At 38.6% G+C, this 19,678-nt stretch overlaps 1 protein-coding gene across 1 annotated transcript in view; it reads left to right on the top strand.

Annotated features, from left to right (window-relative positions):
• The window catches only part of MYO3A (myosin IIIA), a 213,349-nt gene that overhangs the window by 44,729 nt on the left and 148,942 nt on the right, over positions 1–19,678 (top strand). The window contains exons 6-8 of the mRNA XM_028114133.1: positions 1,000–1,145; positions 3,922–3,987; positions 7,282–7,437. Coding sequence (XP_027969934.1) covers positions 1,000–1,145; positions 3,922–3,987; positions 7,282–7,437 — 368 coding nt within the window. The remainder of the gene's footprint in view (positions 1–999; positions 1,146–3,921; positions 3,988–7,281; positions 7,438–19,678) is intronic.

Raw genomic sequence — 19,678 nt, 5'->3', positions numbered from 1 at the left:
TCAGTTGAGGAGTGAAATTCTCTATTTGACATTTTTAAATTAAATTCTAGTTCAGAGGTAGCATTTGTTGGTTACATAAAGTCGTCCTTCCCAGACTGGAGTCCGTGTGTGTCAGGATGAAAGGGACAAGGGAAATAGTGACCGTGGTAGGTGACCGTATCATTTTTACAAGCCACGACACTTTGCAGAGAAAAAGGGGATGGTATTTCTAATAACTCTAGGAAAGCATAAACTAAGGATGTCTTGGGCAAATTGGAGCATAAATTCACCCAAGCGTTTGGAAAGATATTCCTAGGCCACATGTATGAAGTCATAAAATAACGAAAAAAATTGGTGGGGCAAAATACATTTTTATACTCAGGAAGACAAAAGAGACACAACAGAATAGAAAATTCATATGCATGTTTTTTTATTTTTATCAACTTTATGGAGATATAATTCCTATACCATAGAATTAACTCATTTGATATGTACAGTTTAATGATTTTTAGGTGTATGTTCACAGGGTTGTGCAACCATCATCACAGTCTAATTTTAGAGCATTTTCTTTCCCCCTAAAAGAAACTCCTTCTTACTTGTTAACAGCCAATCCCCATCTCCTCCCAACCTGTCCTACACTAGGCAACCACTAATCTGCTTTTTGCCTATGGAATTGCCTATTCTGGACATTTCATGTAAATGGAATCATACAGTATGTGTGGCCTTTGTGTCTGGCTTCTTTCTCTTAGCGTTTACGCGTGTGGTAGCATACATCAATAGTCCGTTCCTTTTGATGGCTGAATAATATTCCATTGTATGTATACACAATATTTTGTTTATCCATCACCAGTTGATGAACATTTGGGTTGTTTCCACTTTGGGGCTATTATGACCAAAACTTCTGTGAATATTTGTCACATGAATTTTTAATATAAATCTTGGGACTTTCATGCTTGCTTTTGCTACAGTGCTTGCTAAAATCACAAACTTCACCCTTCTTTTTTTTTCATTTTCTGCTAGGTGATTGCATGCGAACAGCAACTGGATACGACTTATGATGCCAGGTGTGACACATGGTCCCTGGGGATCACGGCCATTGAGCTAGGGGATGGAGATCCTCCACTAGCCGACCTGCATCCCATGAGAGCGCTCTTCAAAATTCCAAGGTCAGAGAACTAACATGGGGTACAGTATCTGTAGCCCATCTTTCTTCCTTCAGCTGGTGCTCATCAGGGAAATATTCAGTATATTTCAGCAAGGTGGGAGCATAGTGGCCTAACATATCTTCTGCCTCTTCTGAAACACTGTATGTATTCAGCGGTTTCATTTCCCTGGTCTAAGTAAGAACTTTCTCTTGATACTTGCTGTGTCTTCCTTTTGCCGGGATTTGAGCTCAGAAAGCCGCGGTCCCTCCCACTCTTTATCCACTCCCAAACTTGTCAGTAAGGCCCTGGGCCCCAGTCGGTGCCCCAGTGATTGGCTTTGCCTCACTCTGTCAATCCAGTGATTTTTTTTTTTTTTTTACTACTTGCTAAGACTTCTCTTTGGATATTTAAAATGATATTATTAATAAATTTATACACAAAATTCACTGATACAATAGCAAGGATTTTAATATGTTAATATTTGAACATATTCATATAAAACAGTAAACTTAGAATAATCTCTTTGGAGCCATGAAAGCACTTTCCTTTCTGTGTAGAGCTTTCCCCTTCATTGTATATATTGATAAACTTTCCCCTGTCTGTCCTACTAACTAAATACTATTTTATATATGTTTTGTTTAGTTCCTAGCTATTTTAGAAAACTGATATGAAAAGACAGCCTATTTTTATTATACATGTGTTCTCCTTTGAGGACTGTCTGAAGGATTGTGCCTGGTACCATAGTCCCAGTGGAATGCACACCCAGGGCCTGGGGTGACAGGGGTCGAAGGCAGTGGTGGGGTGGTATGTTATATAGTTTTATTAAATTTTGTCATCCTAGTGCCTATAGCACATAGAATCATATATACAAAGCCCTCGGGGACAGTTCTCAGTTCTAAAGAAATAATGCCAATATGTGATTTCATGTCTACATGGGTTCATTTGGAATATTGGTCACATATTTAAATTAGTAGAAGACCAAAGAATTGAATGTATTTTTCATTTTATTTTTGAACTTCCTGTCTGATATATATGTTCTGAATTATAATGTCTTTATCATCCTTTACTAACAATTTCCATGTAAATCTCAGGTCTAGCTCTTTGTAAAATCTGTTGCTTGGTTGGTAAGTGGGGAAACAAGATTACAAAAAAGAAGAGAAAACCTGCCCTATACCAAGTTTAAGACATTTCATTAAATTTGAGGAAAAAGAAAAAAAAATCTACATTTCCTAACTCCTCCTGTCATTCAGTCTATAAGATGAAGCACTACACTTCCTGGGCCATTTTAATTATGGTTTAAACTACCAGAGTTAGCCAGATGTTGTTATTCTTGGTGATGACACCAGATGGACAAGGGATGACACCACTGATATTTCTTATACCTGTGAACAAGGTGCCTCTGGAAATGGCATCTTCTTACTTCTGCCACCGGTATATCTCTAGCATGAAGGTCTTAGAACACAAACTGTAGAAATATTTAGAAAAAAAAATAAGGGATCTGAAAATCTACCATTCTAAGTGTTCTAAAATCATCAAAAGTTTGTTATACTCCAAGCAAGCCAATAAATCTCTTAGAAAGGAAATTTTCAGGAGGACAAGAAACAGAGCAAGACTACTGGGGAAGAGAATTACTTCTTTTAATGTGCAAATCAGCAATCTTCAAACAGTCCTAAGATTTGTACAATGAGCTCGAGGCGTGATCTAGGGTAGATGAGTGGCTGCACTTTTCTTTAATGAGCCTATATAAACTGTACACTAATTTCATTATAAGCTATTTAAGGAGTAATACAGAAGTGAAGACGAAGTGTTTCCATCCCACTTAATGAAAACAAAGAGCTGTTAGGATTAGTGGCAAGCAGTATTTCGGCAAATTCAGCTATCATGGTTGATCAATGTTGCTTGATTACAGACTTAGATCAGCCTCATTTCCAAGGGAGGTGCCTTCGTATTCATGAACATGCCAAAGAAGAACAAGATTTGTTTGGCCTAAAAATAAAGGCAACTAATAATAAAATATTTTAAGTGGCATTCAGAGCTTTCTAGCTAATCATATTTTCCAGTCCCTTACTTTCATAACCTTGTTTCCAGCGGCAATGGAACAACTCCTGAGGGATTCTATTCTGCCCCTGTCTGCTACAGTGTCCCTTGTATTCTGAATGACACACCTTTTAGGTCACCTCTGTGTACCCTGGATATTCCTCAGAGACTTCTGCGGGACTCAAAGTAAAAAAAAAAAAAAAAAAAAAAATCCCCAGTATTCGCTGTTTCTTTTTGCCAAGTATTGATGCTTCCCCCTAGGGCGCTCAGGTAAAAGCAAAAAGATTCCTTAAAAGAAAAAAAAGTATCAGAAAAATTGGGTCATAGGGGCGCCTGGGTGGCTCAGTCATTAAGCGTCTGCCTTCGGCTCAGGTCATGATCCCAGGGTCTTGGGATCGAGCCCCGCATGGGGCTCCCAGCTCCGCGGGAAGCCTGCTTCTCCCTCTCCCCCTCCCCCTGCTTGTGTTCCCTCTCTCGCTGTGTCTCTCTCTATCAAATAAATAAAATCTTTAAAAAAAAGAAAAAAAAAGAAAAATTGGGTCATATATTAAGTGCTTTCCGAGAAACAAGGAGGCTGTCATTTTATATGAAGAATGCTTAATAAATAATTAATCTGTCTTTGAATCGGAAAATTGTGGTCATGCTTGATTATGCCTGGCAGAACCTCTGATCACACTAATTAATGCTCTAGTCTGTCCAGCTCTGATTTTGCACCAACTGACCAATGTGCACAATCCAACCTTGATTCTTATTTTTCTAGGAATCCACCCCCCAAACTAAGACAGCCTGAAATATGGTCAGCAGAATTCAATGACTTCATTAGCAAGTGAGTAACAATAGAGTCTTTAAAAAAAACGAAGTTTTTTGTTTCCACTTGTACCGCCTGTTTAGATGCCTCTCATCCTGCTAGAACGTTGAAATGTGCCTTTTACAACACTTCTGAATCTCCTCCTTATTTCTTATCTATTGAACAGCCCCAGAGGGTATCCATTATTGTCTTCAAAACCAGCATTTGTACTGTCCTCTGAATGTTCAGTGAATCCATTATTGCTCAAATAATGATCCTTGGGGTCATGTTCATTTGCTTAAAGATAGCTATGCTTCTGAGGTTGCTTCATGGTCTACGGACACATCCTTCCATCCATCTGCCTTTTGCAAACTACACCTTCCCATCTCCCACCTACTCACCCACCATCGGTTCAATCAGCTCTTTTTAACTCTTTGCTTATCTGCATCACTCATTCCTGTTCTCAGTCAGGGAATTTTCATTGCAGTCAGTGAATCAGATAATAGTATCAATAAAATGCTTATGTATTTGATATTCAGTGAACATTTTTAATTTGACAAATATTTGACAGAAGTGCAGTGCCTCTGGGCAATCAACTGGAAGGTATGAGTCAATAATTTCTAAATATCTGCCCCACAAACCTGTTTTCACCATCTTACTATGTCTTTACCGTAAATAATAATAATAATAGAAAATAATGTAAGGGATGACCCCAGGTTGTAAATGGGAGACAGGGGACATTAAGATTACATGTGTCAGGGATGTGTAGGTGGCTCAGTTGGTTAAGCATCTCTCTTTGGATCAGGTCATGATCCCAGGGTCCTGGGATTGACCCCCACATCAGGCTCCTGGCTCAGCCGGGAGTCTGCTTCTCCTTCTCCCTCTGTTGCTCCCCCTGCTTGTGCTCTCTTGCTCTCTGTCTGTCAAATAAATAAATAAAATCTTTAAAAAGAAAAGATCACGGGGGCGCCTGGGTGGCACAGTCATTAAGCGTCTGCCTTTGGCTCAGGTCGTGATCCTAGGGTCCTGGGATTGAGCCCCGCATCGGGCTCCCTGCTCCACGGGAAGCCTGCTTCTCCCTCTCCTGCTCCCCCTGCTTGTGTTCCCTCTCTTGCTGTGTCTCTCTCTGTCAAATAAATAAATAAAATCTTAAAAAAAAAAGATGACGTGTGTCAGACACTTGTCAGACACTACATCAGAAAATGTAGAAAGGGCAACGAAAGTGGAGGAACGAGTTATATACAGACGGCAATCATTGGTTTTTCTACCAAGAATATCTGCTTATTCCCTTATTCCTATAAAGACAAGAGGCTTAGATTTAAGGGGTGTGAAAACCCGAGGATTGATAGTCCATTTTGTTCCCCAGATTTCACATGAGCATCTCTTACTGGAGTACGGACTGTGCACTACAGAATATTTGATAAAGTGCAGCCAGACTTCACACATCTCCTGGGAGAGGATCCCTGGTAACTTTGGAGGGCTCCCCAAAATTAGTAATTGTGCCCCACGTCTATGGTCCTTCCACACAAATCCTCCGTTGAACTTGGTGACTTTGACACATTTCACACCGTTTCACCTAGCATTCTGCCTTGTGGGCTATCGCTTGCATTTTGTTCCTTTTCCGCTAGTAACATCTGTTTAGATGCCTCTCTTCCCAGCGAGACAGTGAATAACTGCAGGGCACCGAATATGCCTTACTTGTCCGTGCAATGCCGCTGTCCAGCAGAGTGCCTGGTACACACCAGCTATCTGATACACTTTTACTTAGATAAAAGAATTTCATATGTGACTATACTCAATCCATTGAGCAAGTGCTACAGATGTCAGAAATGGATGCGTTCTGTTAAACTAAATGATCACGAAGAGCACTTGTTCTTATGTTCAGATATCATCACCCTGATTCCTTAGCATATTTTACCATCCTCGGGAAATATGTTACCGGTTAAGCCCAGGAAAATACATTGCGAAATCATCATCCCAGGAGGAGTAACAGTACAGATTAGAAATGCCACTGCCCAAATCAAGGCGTGGACTTCTTCTTCCTCTCTCTTTTTTTTCTTTTTCTATGTCGCCAAGTGCCAGCCCACCTCTGACCAGTTGTCTCACAAGCATAGATCCTCTGAATCCCAGGGTGGGAAGGGTACTGGAAGTTGATACAGCCCAAACCATATCCAGAGCATAAATCCTTCCCGAGCACGTGCACTGAGTGGCCATCCCATCAGGATGTCCTCATCCCTAATAAAGGTGATCCTACCCAGTGCAGCCCATTCTAACTTTGAGAAGACTTCTTGTGGAGAACTTCTTCCTTATGCTGCCCTGAAATCTCTTTCTCTCTTAATTCCACGAATTGATCCTGGGTTCGTTGTCTCTTGTGACCACTGAAAACTAGTTTAATCCCTCTTCCGAATATTTGAAGACAGCTGTCATGGCTGATTAAATGTCCCGATAGTTCAAATGTCCCTCCTGCAATGCTGTTTTAAGTGTTCTCATTAGCTTTATCCTTTCTCATGCTACGATCTCGTTGAAGCTACCAAGAGGTGTGGCGTGCTTTAGTGAATTTGCTCTATATAGAAACCTCCAAAAATATCCACTGATGTGGAATTTAAACATCCCCGGCACATTAGTTTAGCAGTTTTATCACGTAGAAAGAAATAGATCAATTGAGAAGCCTTTAAAAGCATTAGGGGAGGGAAACAGAACAGTTTGTTTTAATTTTAGATAAGCTTTCAAACTGTAATGACTTTGATGCTTCATTCTTTAGCTTGCTGGCTCTTAAAGGAGCCTGCTGCGGAGACCACATTTAATCACCACTATGCCAGCACGCTTGCTGGGGCACGAGGGAGTCATGTTTAGTCGGAAGTTGGTAAGACTACATGGCATTGCTCACAGATGTGTCCACTTTCACAAACATGCATTTCATCATATTGCAGGTTAACATTCTTTGAGATGCTTTTCAGGATGCTTTTCAGGATGAACATTTGTGAGGAGCATTGCTCTCTTGTGTTAACAGTTTTTAGGAATAATAATAATAATGTCAAAACTCGAACTTATCTAGTCCTTTCTTTCTTTCTTTCTTTTCTTTCTTTCTTTCTTTTCTTTCTTTCTTTCTTTTTCTTTCTTTCTTTCTTTCTTTCTTTCTTTCTTTCTTTCTCTCTTTCTCTTTCTTTCTCTTTCTTTCTTTCTTTCTTTCTTTCTTTCTTTCTTTCTTCCTTTCTTTCTTTTTCTTCCTTCCTTCCTTCCTTCCTTCCTTCCTTCCTTCCTTCCTTCCTTCCTTCCTTCCTTCCTTCCCTCCCTCCCTCCCTCCTTCTCTCTCTCTCTTTTTTGCCAGTGCAGATGCTTGACTAAAGACTATGAAAAGCGTCCAACAGTGTCAGATCTTTTAGAGCATAAATTCATCACTCAAATTGAGGGCAAAAATGGGATGTTGCAAAAACAACTCATGGAATTCATCAACATTCATCAAGGCACGGGAGGCACAGAAAAGGCCAGGTAATCAAATAATATCTTCACTCGCAAAGTCCAGACATCACCTAACGACGCTGAACAATTTTATAATGCAATAGTTGTTAAGGTGAGAAAAGAACTAATTTAAATTAGTTCACTGTGGTTCCGAGATAAGGGGATACTTGCACGAAAAGTGAATTGAGTTGCATCCCAATACTGGTAACATTGCTCGCAGCATTTTCTAAACAACTTCATCAGAATGAAGAATGTAAACGTCAATAGATGATTAGTATTGGCATATGTTTTCTTGTGTTTTCTGTTCTTCTGTAAAGTTAAGGTATCTTACATTTGAGATTTAAAAACGAACATAAACCTTGAAAGACTTGGTATCATTTTTTCTGGCTAAACTGTATTCAGAAGTCATTTTAAATATCATTACTCCTACTTCCTATTTGGGGTTTCTAATAATCTACTATGTATAGTTTATGTAATACTGTATATCTTTTTACTTATTATAGGTAGCATATATGTTTATTTCAGGGAATTTAGAAGATACAGAGAAGTATATAACCAACTCAGTCAAGTATAACATTTTAATCTATAACCTTTCAGTATCTTATGAATGGATATACATTTTTAAAAAATTAGAATAATATTTATATGTGTTCGGAGCCTGCTTTTCTTTTCTTTATAATCCCCATCACCTATTTCACCCATCCCTCCCATACTCTCCCTGCTCTGGCAACCACCAGGTTGTTCTCTGTATTTATGAGTCTGTTTGGGGGTTTTTTTTTGTTTGTTTATTTGTTTTGTTTTTTAGATTCTACATATAAGTGAAATGATACGATATTTGTCTCTCTCTGTTGAATTTGTTTTACTTATCATAATACCCTCTAGGTCCATTCATGTTGTTCAAATGGCAAGATCTCTTTTTTATAGCTGAGTAATATTCCATTTTATATATATATATATATATACCAAATCTTCTTTACCCATTTACCTTTCCATAGACACTTAGGTTGTTTGCATGCCTTGACTGTTGTAAATGATGCCACAGGGGTCCATATACCTTTTCAAATTAGTGTTTTCATTTTCTTTGGGTAAATAGCTATTAGTGGAATTACTGTATTGTATGGTATTACTATTTTAAATTGTTTGAGGAATCTCCATACTGTTTTGCCCAGTAGCTACACCAGCTTACATTCCCACCAGCAGTGCGTGAGCGGTCCCTTTTTTCCACATCCTCACTGACACTTATTATTTCTTGTCTTTTTGATACTAGCCATTCTGACAGGTGTGAGGTGGTTTTGATTTGCATTTCCCTGGTGATTAGGGATCTTGAACATCTTTTCATGTGCCATCTCGATATCTTTGGAAAAATGTCTATTCAAGTCTTCATCCTATTTTTAATCAGATTATTTGTTAGTGTTGGGTTGTATAAGTTCTTTATATATTTTGGATGTTAAATCTTTTATTGGATATATCATTTGCCTATATCTTTTCCCATTCAGTAGGGAATTTTGTTGATGGTCTTTTCATTTTGTTGATGGTCTCCTTTGTTGTGCAAAAGCTTTTTATTTTGATGTAGTCCTGATAGTTTATTTCTGCTTTTGTTTTCCTTGCCTGAAGCAACATTTCCGTAAATAATGTTGCTAAGGCCAATGTCTAAGAGACTACCGCCTATGTTATCTTTTAGTTTTATGGTTTCAGGTCTTACATCTAGGTCTTTAATCCATCTTGAGTTTATTTTTGTGTAAGACGGTGGTCCAGTTTCATTCTTTTACATGTAGCTGTCCAGGTTTCCCAACACCACTGAAGAAACTATATTTACCCCATTGTATATTCTTATTTCCTTTTTCATAGATTAATTGACCATATGAGAGTAGGTTTATTTCTGGGCTCTCTAGCCTCTTCCATTGATCTATGTGTTGGAGCCTGCTTTTTTTCACTGACTAGTGAATATGCATGTCATTAAATCCATGTCATTCATATCATTCTATGACAGATTTCTTTAATTGCTGCAAACATTACCTTGCATGACTATTCAATGATTGATTTAAATAATCCCCTATTATTAGATATTTAGGTTGTTACTAATTGTTTCTATCTCTAATAAGTAACACTGTAATGAACAGAGTTGCACCCGAATCCCTTATTATTTCCTTAAGGTAAATTCCTAGAGACAGTGCTAAGTCAAAGAGTAGTCTGACAGTTTCAGTTTATTCTTGAGAATTCTATTAGTTTCATTTAAGGAGCATATCACTATTTAGGGGCTAAGTTAGGAGAAGTGAGTAAAAAGTAGTGCATGACTTAAAAGGTGATTCTATTTGAATTCCTGTCGGGGGTCACATGTTTCATTCCTATTTGTCTGGCCTAACTGTGTGCCGGACATTGTTAGGACTTTATATTATCTCATGTGATTTTACAACATCCCCAAGGGAATTGTTCTAGGACACTCCATTTTTACAACTGAGAAGAACCAAAGTTTGCAGAGGCTAATTAACTTGTACAGGGCTACACAGGTAATGAATGGCTTAGCTGGAATTCAAATCCTGATCCCTAAGTCCAGGCTTTATTCGCATGAGTAAACAGAGTAATGATGGTAGACATCTCTGGAGGTAATAGGTCTTGCCTATATGAGTTTACAGCCTTGCTGGAGAGACAGAACTCATATACCTATAGTGAGGAAACATTACGTTGTGAGTGGAATGAACTACAGAGAAGGAAGGAGGCATGTAGTTTACAGTGAGGAGGTGGCCGTGGGCTCATACATGTCCTTCCTTCCTTCTTTGTGTGACTACAGTTCCATAGTCAGCCACAACCCCGTTCTTCCCAGAGCAAGTGGACAAACAACAAGCAAACAAACAAAGCGAACAGAAATTGAAGTGTACCAGCGTTGTGTCAGGTGCTCAAGAACTTTGTCAAGAACCATGGAGAATTTGAGATTTTACCTTATTTGCAAGCTAATAAGTTGACCTGCCAGTTTCAAGCACATCGGAAGAAGATAAGAGACTAAAGGATCAGAAAAAAAGGCCTTACTATTCTTAAGTTAAGCCAGCAACATGAGTCTTATATTCATGTTGGTTATTCTTGCCCCATAAGTCCTAGTGTTGATGTGGAATGGCCTAGATGGATGGGTATACACAGTGGGTTTGTCACATAGTGTAGGAACCCTGAGCTTGGGAAACTCTGGTCTTTGAAAAGGGAAGGGCTAGCGAACCTGCCCAAACTTTGTCCTGGAGCAGACATTATCTTTACTATTCTGTTCAGCAAACAAAACTTCCATCTGTCCTGGAGAGAGACGTTATTTCTAACTTCCAAGACCATTTGCTATACAAGCGTCCTTGGAAATATAGTCTGGAAAAAAAGCTAATATGAGACATACAGAAATGAGAGGGACCCATGGATAATCGTCTGCCAACATTCAAGCACCATAAAAATGGTTGAATTACACAATATTTAGATTCTAAGCCTGTTGCTCTAAGTTCCAGAGATCAAAATAAAGAAAAAAATTATTGAAAACAACTCCATATTGGGCACCGCATCAGGCTCAACACTTGTGTTTCTGAGTCACAAAATTGATTCTTGTTTATCTTGTTAAGAATTCAGAATATGTTTTCAATATGAGAACTTCTGTTTCACTCAGTTGTGGAAAATTTTCAGTCATTATTCCATTAAATATTGATCTTCTCTTACTCTCTTTATTTTCTACTTCTAAGAGATAAATATTGCAATGTCCCAATATACCTTATGTGTCTTATATTTTCTCTTTTATGTTTGTCATTTCTTTATCAATCTCTGCTGTATTTTGGATTTCTTCAAAATTGTTTCTCAATTCACTAATTCTTAGAATAGGACTAGTCTAGATTTACCCTGTATACTTATTTTTCATGCTGATATTTCTGTCAGCAGCTGTACTTTTCATTTCTACAATTTCTTACTTTTTGTAAACATTCTTTATTCATGTCTGACTTCATATCTGGCTATTCCTATCTGGCTAATTTATTTTTTTCTTTTCTTATGAGTATAATTCTTTTCTTTTTCTCTTCTTTAATAGTCATTTTTTGATTTGCATCTCAACCAGAGCGAATTGTCCTGATTATTGAGTTTATTTGTTTCCTTAATATTTAGTGTTCTTCTGGGGTTTAGAATTTTGGTTTGTTCTCGCACCTGGAATGGGAGGGGTTTTGCTCTGCTTTTTCTTTTCTTCTGCATTCTCTTCTCCTATTTTGGAAGTTTTGCCTTTGCCATAATCTGGCTTCAGGAGTCTTTCTGCCCCGTAGGACTCTGAGGATATTGCAGATCTGGCTGTGGAGCCAGTAGGAAGTAGACCCCATGTCTGTGCTTGGTCTTGCCATCGCAGGCACTTGGCTCCGTAAAAGGAAGAAGATGCAGAATTTTTTCAGTGTTCTCTTCCAGGTAAGAGACACCCCTCCCCACATTCAGATGCATTCTCTCTACCCAGCCTAGGTCAGGGCCTTCATTGTGACTGAGGCGTTTCATTTCCTTTACAGTCCAGTCTCTTCTGCCTTTTTCTAGTCCTGGACTTGGTGTCAGCCTATGGTTTCTGCCCTCTTACCCAGGGTGTATCTGACCTGTTAGATCCACTGTCATGTTCATCTTGTTTTGGAGAATGTCTTTGTCTTTTTAATTCAACTTAAACATATTTTGAAAAATATTTTCATTTTTCACAAGTGTATATTTGGAAGGGGTGGGAGTAGAGTTTGAATCATTAATGCACAACACCCTTTTGACCACAGATCTTAGTCCCATGGCATAGGAGGAGGAAATATTTTCCTGCTCTCAGCACTCTTAACACTAGTTCCAAAGTGTGAAACATATTCAGGCAAAAGAAAAGACGTTGCAGGGTGCCACTTGCAACACCTTGGGAAAAAGTAGTCTTCAAGATCAGGCAGAATTAATTGATTTGGTATAGTTCCCAACACTGGTAAAGATCCAAAATCTGACTGTACTAAATCAACATAGCTAACTCAAACCTGACATTTTTTTGTATGTGATATTAATTTATGAAATTGGATTGATGTATGTATTTGGTTGGATAATTTTTTAAAAATCATAATTCAATTTTAAAGAAGACTGTCCTACGATAAATTGAATACAAACTGAGTACTTTAAATTTCCCAATAACGGTAAGGGGGCAGTGTTAGAAGGCACTGTGAGATGGATACAAGAACTTTCTTTTTTAAGTCAAGGCCTGAATATAACAAGTCGCTCTCATAACTTACTCAACTACTCTGAGGAATTGAGATGCATATGCATGCAGTAATTGCTTCTATGACAAACTCTTAAACCATGGAAATGCATTGTTCACAGGAGTTAATTGATAATGTTACAGTGAAGACTGAATCAGTAAGAACTTTAAATTATAAAATATTTTAAAAGAAAAGTTTGGCTCAGGTGCCTGGGTGGTTCAGTAGGTTAAGTGTCTGCGTTTGGCTCAGGTCATGATCCCAGGGTCCTAGGATCGAGTCCCGCGTTGGGCTCCCTGCTCCACAGGGAGTCTGCTTCTCCCTCTGCCCCTCTTCCTACTCATTCTCTCAATCTCTCTCTCTCTCTCTCTGAAATAATAAATAAATAAAATCTTAAAAAAAAAAGTTTGGTTCTTGACTCCAGTATTGTATTCAGTTGCCTGATTTAATGGGAATAGATAAAAGTCATTTGTAATTGAAATGTACTATTCAGCTTTCTTGACTAAAAACAACACAAGCCAATTTAAGAAGAAAAGCAATTGAGTGAAAAATACTAGATGGCTCAGAGAATTGAGAGGAAAGGAGAGAGCCAGGCTTAGGCCTGAAGCAAAGGAAGCCTCAAATAGCCTTCCCCAAGAGCTGCCTGCTCAGAAACCACCACTGACACCCCACCCTCCCCACCCCAAGTCCTGCAGCAACACTAGTTTCTGGAATGCCACAACCACTTCAAAATACTTGTAAACTGACCTTGAGCTTTGTCACTCCCTCAAGACTCTAAGTCCCATAGAAGACCATCTGGTTCCCCATGCTTAGTTAACAGGTCCATGTTGTAGGTGAAAAAAATGCAGTGAGAAACACTTGCTTCTCCCTTACTTCTGGTATCTGTGTGAGGCAGAATCCTTTCTTGCAACCATCTTGGAATTTCTTCCCACAGAGGAAGAATATTTTGAGATACTAAAGCAATGAATTATATGGAATATGAAAACAGGGTCCTGAAATTCTTCCTTTTATATAAAGTGTTATTTAAGGTATGATTTGCATTCCTTCTAAATAAAGGAAAAACCTAGCCCACTACCTAGTTGAATGATAAATCCCAAATTAGGATTTCATTTTGTGGGGCACCTGGGTGGCTTAGTCGGTTGAACTTCCAACTTTTGGCTTTCACTCAGGTCATGATCTCATGGGTTGCGATCTCATGGGTCCTGGGATGGAGCCCCATATCAGGTTCCATGCTCAGTGGGGAGTCTGCTTGAAAGATTCTCTCCGTCTGCCTCTCTCCCCACTTGCTAGCTATAAATCAGTCAATCAGTCTTTTTTAAAAATTTCGTTTTTGTGGTGGTTATATTATTAACATGTTACCTTTAAAATTTTCTTTTGCTTTATATACAAAGCAAAATAACCTGAATATTTTACTTGATACCCTCAATATGCTAGTGGTGATTAACTTTAATGTAGGTAAATTATGTTTTGCATATAATTTTTTTATAAAGATTTTTATTTATTTATTGAGAGAGAGAATGGTAGAGAGAGAGCATGAGAGGGAAGAAGGTCAGATGGAGAGGCAGACTCCCTGCTGAGCAGGGAGCCCGATGTGGGACTCGATCCCGGGACTCCAGGATCATGACCTGAGCCGAAGGCAGTCGCTTAACCAACTGAGCTACCCAGGCACCCTGTTTTGCATATAATTTTATAGAAGCAAGAATTTAGTAACTCAGACATAGTTATTTCTTAGGCCAAAAATACTGGCTATATTTGTGGTGCTGTGGTACAATCACCCCACTTGTCCCAGCATATATGGTTTTCAAACCAGGATATAAGACAACTTTGAGACATATATGAAAGGATTAACAAATGAGAGACAAACTAAATTATCCAATCTTGCAGGACTGAAAGTCTGGTTCAAGCTGTCAATTCTTTATTTGGGTATAAAACTTTATGTCATGTAAATTCAGTTGAATGGGATTTTGTTTTTACAAAAAAAAGAAAGAAAAAAACCCAGAAAAATCAGTAGGAGGTAATAATAGGGTTTTTTCAGTGTGATACAATGCATGATTCTATTTTATTCTCTATTTTCTGGGCATGATAATTTTTCTCTAATGGCTGTAACTATGTCTTTGTGAGAATTATTCACCCTTTGGAACGTTTACTCATTTCCCTTAATATGTGGGACTTGTAAAATGCTTATCCTGGCTGCTCTTATAATAACCATTCTTTTTGATTCCCATCTTCACATGAACATTTCAAAGACACTTCAAACTGAACATGTCCAAAATTGAAGTTATGCTGTCCCACCCAAAATTAGTTATTTGGTCCCTTTCTTATTAATGGCACCACCACTCAATTCCTTAGCGCCAACCAGAAATCTAGGGATTATCTTGACATATTCTTCTTTCCTACTTTCTGTTTTTAGTCCAGAGCACAACTAAATTTCTTAAGCCCCCACTCAACCCAACACCAATGGTGATATAATCCTTGCTACCATGGAAAACATGGATTGAGATAATCCCGATGTCTCAATATTTATTGAAGCCATTGTATAAAGACCTGGGTCACGTGCTACCACAGGGGGCTGATGGCTAAAGCATAGATCATCTGTGCACCTGGGGGCTTACTTTTTAATAAAAGGGATAAGGCAAGCCTGTAAATAACCATTATACAGAGTAAGAAGTTCCAATCCCATGAAAGGAATACAAACAGTATCCTATGAGAGTTAGAAGAAGCAGAGAATGTTTACGGTAACAGGGACAGGAAGGCTTATCCAGGAGGTGGCCTTTGAATCAGCACTGGGATAAACAGAACTTGAGCATGTGTGAAAATAGAGTTGCTACCCGATGAACATCATTTCTAGAAAGAACAGCCTGAGCAAAATCATGAAAGCCAGGAGAAAGGCAATGCTCATAGAAAGGCGAGCATTTAATCAAAGCTGTAAGGGGAAAACTCAAGAAATATGGTTGGAGATATCCACAGAGAGCTGACCACAGAGATAGAGAGTGTTGATAGTCAGACAAGCAGTCTGACCAGTGTTCTTGACAGCCTACGCTGGGGATGCCCCTAGGCCACCTGCGTCCTGCTGTGCACCATCCCTTCATTGGTCCTGAAAGGTAAACTATGGATACGCCAAGACAGACTATGGCAGTACTTTTGGATGTATTTTGCTTGTCCCCGGTATTTCTTCTTAACTTAAAGCTCTTATATAGTTTTTTTTTTAAGTGAAAGAAGTTGGTCTCCATCATGTTTAATGATCAAGATATTAGTGGCTGGTGTTTGGCTATTTGGAGATGACAAATCTATGGATATATCTATTTCTGTGTATTTGTGGGATGTTTTAATTGTTTGGTGTGTGTCTGTGTGTACATGCTTATATTCTAAGTAAGTGTTATTTTGGAAAATTCCAGTTTTATCTTGGCCAAAATAAGGGGTAAAGTAATTGTCCATATGAATCTGAGAGAAAAGTGCTCGTGAAGGCACGAGCTGGTGACAGTGTCTTGTCCAAGATAGGAAACTGAGAAAAATGACAGGTGGAGCTGGGGGACTATAGTCAGGGCCCATCTAGGGCCAGGAAATTTATAAAAGAAATGATAACTTATCCTTCACCCCCCCCACGAAATATTTCCTTATGCCTTTCTTTACTACTTCCTCTTCCAGAAAAGCTCCAGAATAAGAGTTAAATAGCTTCTAAGCATGGTCCCCTGAAGGAATTTTATAAGGAACAAGTTATTGAATAAGCATCCCCTGGGGAAGACCATTAGAAGTATCTCTGCTTTTAAGTCACAATAAATAAAGGAATTCAAATAAACAGGAAGAAGTTGTTAAAATGTCCTAACAAGCTGTAAATAATTCCTAGGACTAAGTTACATTGATGTTTCAGAATAAAATGCTTTACAAACAGTAAAAAACTACCAAGGAAAGGGGAAAAAAAAGGTCAATCAAGGGGGGAAGAAAGACTTGTTCACGGTTATTTTCTTCCTATCATGCAGAAGAGCTGGGCCAGAATCCATTTGTCCTAACACCTCGTTCAGTTCCTGTCTGTATCACGCTGCCCCCCCCCTTTTTTTCCTCCAGAGAATAGTCATACCAAAATAGACTGTTATTACTGGAAGGGAACGTCTCTTCTGGTTCCTTTTCTGAGAAACCAGAAAACTGAAGCCCAGAGAAACTCAATCCTGCCAATTCAATAGCCAGCTCATGGCCAGCACAGGGCTGTAGCTCAACTCCCGTGATTTTCAGCACTCTTACTAGTTTCTGTATCACTCACCAGAAGTTGGCATTCATAAAACTGGTGATATGAAGAATTTCTCTTGGACTTTTGGGGACTGCTTTGTATGATTTACTCATAATGGGCATTTGGGCTTTCACCAGTTCCTTTGAGATCCTGCAGTTGGAGTTTACTGAGTAGTGTATTTAAGGGTCAAGAAATCTTTGCTCACGTTTCCCTAGACTTCTTTGTTTTAATTAAGAGGGTAGAGTATAGAAATAACTAAGTCTAAAATGGCGGTCTAATTGACAGGATCTTTGAAGTATTTGGGATGTAGTCATGTACTGACTTGATTTTAGTGACTGCTTGACAAGAGTTGATGATTATCAACATCATGATCTTTTCATTTCTCTCGGAAAGAGTCCCTCATCTCAGTGGTGAGTTTAAGGATTTGCATTTGTTACTAGTAAGCAAGTTACCTGTGAGTGCCAACAAAATTGCATTCATTTATAAAAGACTTTGTCCCATTTCTCTGGTAATTACTACTTGAAGTTATACCACACTCCAAGTCTTCTTCTAGTATGCTATTTTTCAGTCTTTAGTTTCATTGAGGTCTGAAAGGACAAGTTCTCAGTGGCTCCCAGCATGTCAGTGATGACAGTATGTGGGCCTGTGACAACCAACATGTCCATCTCCAGCCCCCCCAACCCTGGTCACCAGGCCACCTGCTGGCCACATGCATTTTCATTCCTCTCTGTTTGGGCTCATGCAGTGTTCTCTCCTTGAAATCTCCCCCTCTTCATTCTCTCCTTGAAAATATACTTCAAAACCATATCTCCAAAAGTCAGTTCAGTACTTTTGAGATGCTTTCCCCAAAGCTGCAAGCATGTATTTACATTTTCTGTCCTCTGTGGTCATGCAGGCCTTTGTTCTTGCTTCAGCGTCAGACAGACTTCGATTCAAGTCCTCATCCTTCCGTGAACTAGTCCTGCCATGTACGAGTTCTGTGACTCTGGGCAAGTTACTGAACCTCTCTTAGACCCGTTAATCCTTGTTTATGAAGTGGGAATACAGAGGATACCTACCCCATAAAGCTGTGAGGATAAATGTAATAATGCCTAGAAAGCATGAGCATAGTACTAGCACAGTGTAAGTTATCACCACCACTTAATGGTACTTAGATACAATATATTTTGTGAATCTTAATCATCTTTGTATCTCCAGTGCTGAGGCCAGGACTTTGCATGCAGTGAGTACTCAATAAATATACAGTTGACCCTTGAACAAATGAGGTTAAAGGAGGCAACCTCCTGTGCAGTTGAAAATCCAAGTATAATTTCTGACTCCCCAAAAACTGAACTAATAACCCACCGTTGACCAGAAGCCTTACTGAGAACATAAACAATTGACACATTTTGCGTGTTATATGTATAATATACTACATTTTTACAATAAAGTAATCTAGGAAGAAGAAAATGTTATTAAAAAAATCATAAGGAAAAAAATACATTTACTGTACTGTATTTCTTGCAAAAAATCAAGGGTCAACTATATATAATCTTTAAGATTTTATTTATTTATTATTTGTCAGAGAGAGAGAGAGAGAGAGAGGACAAGCAGGGGGAGCAGCAAGCAGAGGGTTCAGAAGCAGGCTCCCTGCTGAGCAAGGAGCCCCATGGGATTATGACCTGAACCGAAGGCAGATGCTTAACCAACGGAGTTGGGGTCCCAACTGTATACAATCTTGATTTGAAGAGTTTGGGTTGAGATCTGGAATAGAAAGCCCTCATCTAGCTTTATATATTTAATAGACACAATTAATAGTGCATTTAACTATTTATTACTTAACTGTAAAAAAAAATGGAGAACCAACATGAAAGACTTTTCTTGAGAGAAGGGTTTTTAATTTTTTTCTAGAGAAAACGTCTTTTTATAGTTCCCTTGCTGGGTTAGGGGCAGAAACAAAAAGAGGACTTGGAAAAAAATAATAAAATTTACATGAACATCTCATTTGTTTCTAAAATCATCTCTATGAAATTGTGTGTTATGGGTCACGGTCCTTCTTTTAGGATAATGCCATTGAGGCACAGCAGTCTCTTGCAGAGCTAGGACTGGAAGTTCTCACTTTCATCTCAACTGAAATTCAGTTATTCATTCACCAGGAGAATCTAACCAATACCCTGAGGGTAAATCATGTGTTTTAGAGGTGCTTTGATAGTGGAAGTTACAGATAGAATGGATTTGGGTATGCCAGTGTCTTACTATAACCAACACATGAGGTTCTACAGCGTTGATGCTGGCTCTTGCAAGAGAATATTGCGTTTTCTGTTTGAAGCCCCAGTTTAAAAGGCTCAAGCTCTCATTATCACCCTGGTTTTACCAGTTTTGCCAACACAGTTACTCACATGCTCCCACTTAATCTTTGCCAGTCTCACTCCATTACTTTTCTCTCAGATGGGAGCTATTGGAACCTTTTGCTTTGAAACATGTTTTGATTATCTCTGCTTCTTAATTCTTTTGGAGGAATAATGAATATGAATATTAGTTTATTTGTAAAAGTGACCCTTACTTACTATTTAACAACCTAATAAATGCATAAAAATATGGAGAAGTTTTAGGAAGTCACTTGAAACCACAGCACCAAGAGGGGGGGAAAAAAAAAAGACCCAGCATAAACATTTGATGAACACCATTCCAGATTTCTTTCTGTATGTGTGTGTGGAGCAAGAGAGATAGGAAGTTTTTACAAATGCAGAATTTTTCTATAAATACTACTTTTATTGAAATTTTTATTGATATAATTATAAATTTAGATGCATTTGTAGGAAATAATACAGAGAGACCCATGTGCCATCTACCCAATTTCCCTCAATGGTTACAT

The sequence above is a fragment of the Eumetopias jubatus genome, unplaced genomic scaffold (assembly GCF_037043125.1).
Source record: "Eumetopias jubatus isolate StellerSeaLion01/CBP00866 unplaced genomic scaffold, mEumJub1_p1.0 scaffold_8, whole genome shotgun sequence".
Classification (NCBI taxonomy): Eukaryota; Metazoa; Chordata; class Mammalia; order Carnivora; family Otariidae; genus Eumetopias; species Eumetopias jubatus.
This window is presented reverse-complemented; position numbering and strand designations above follow the sequence as displayed.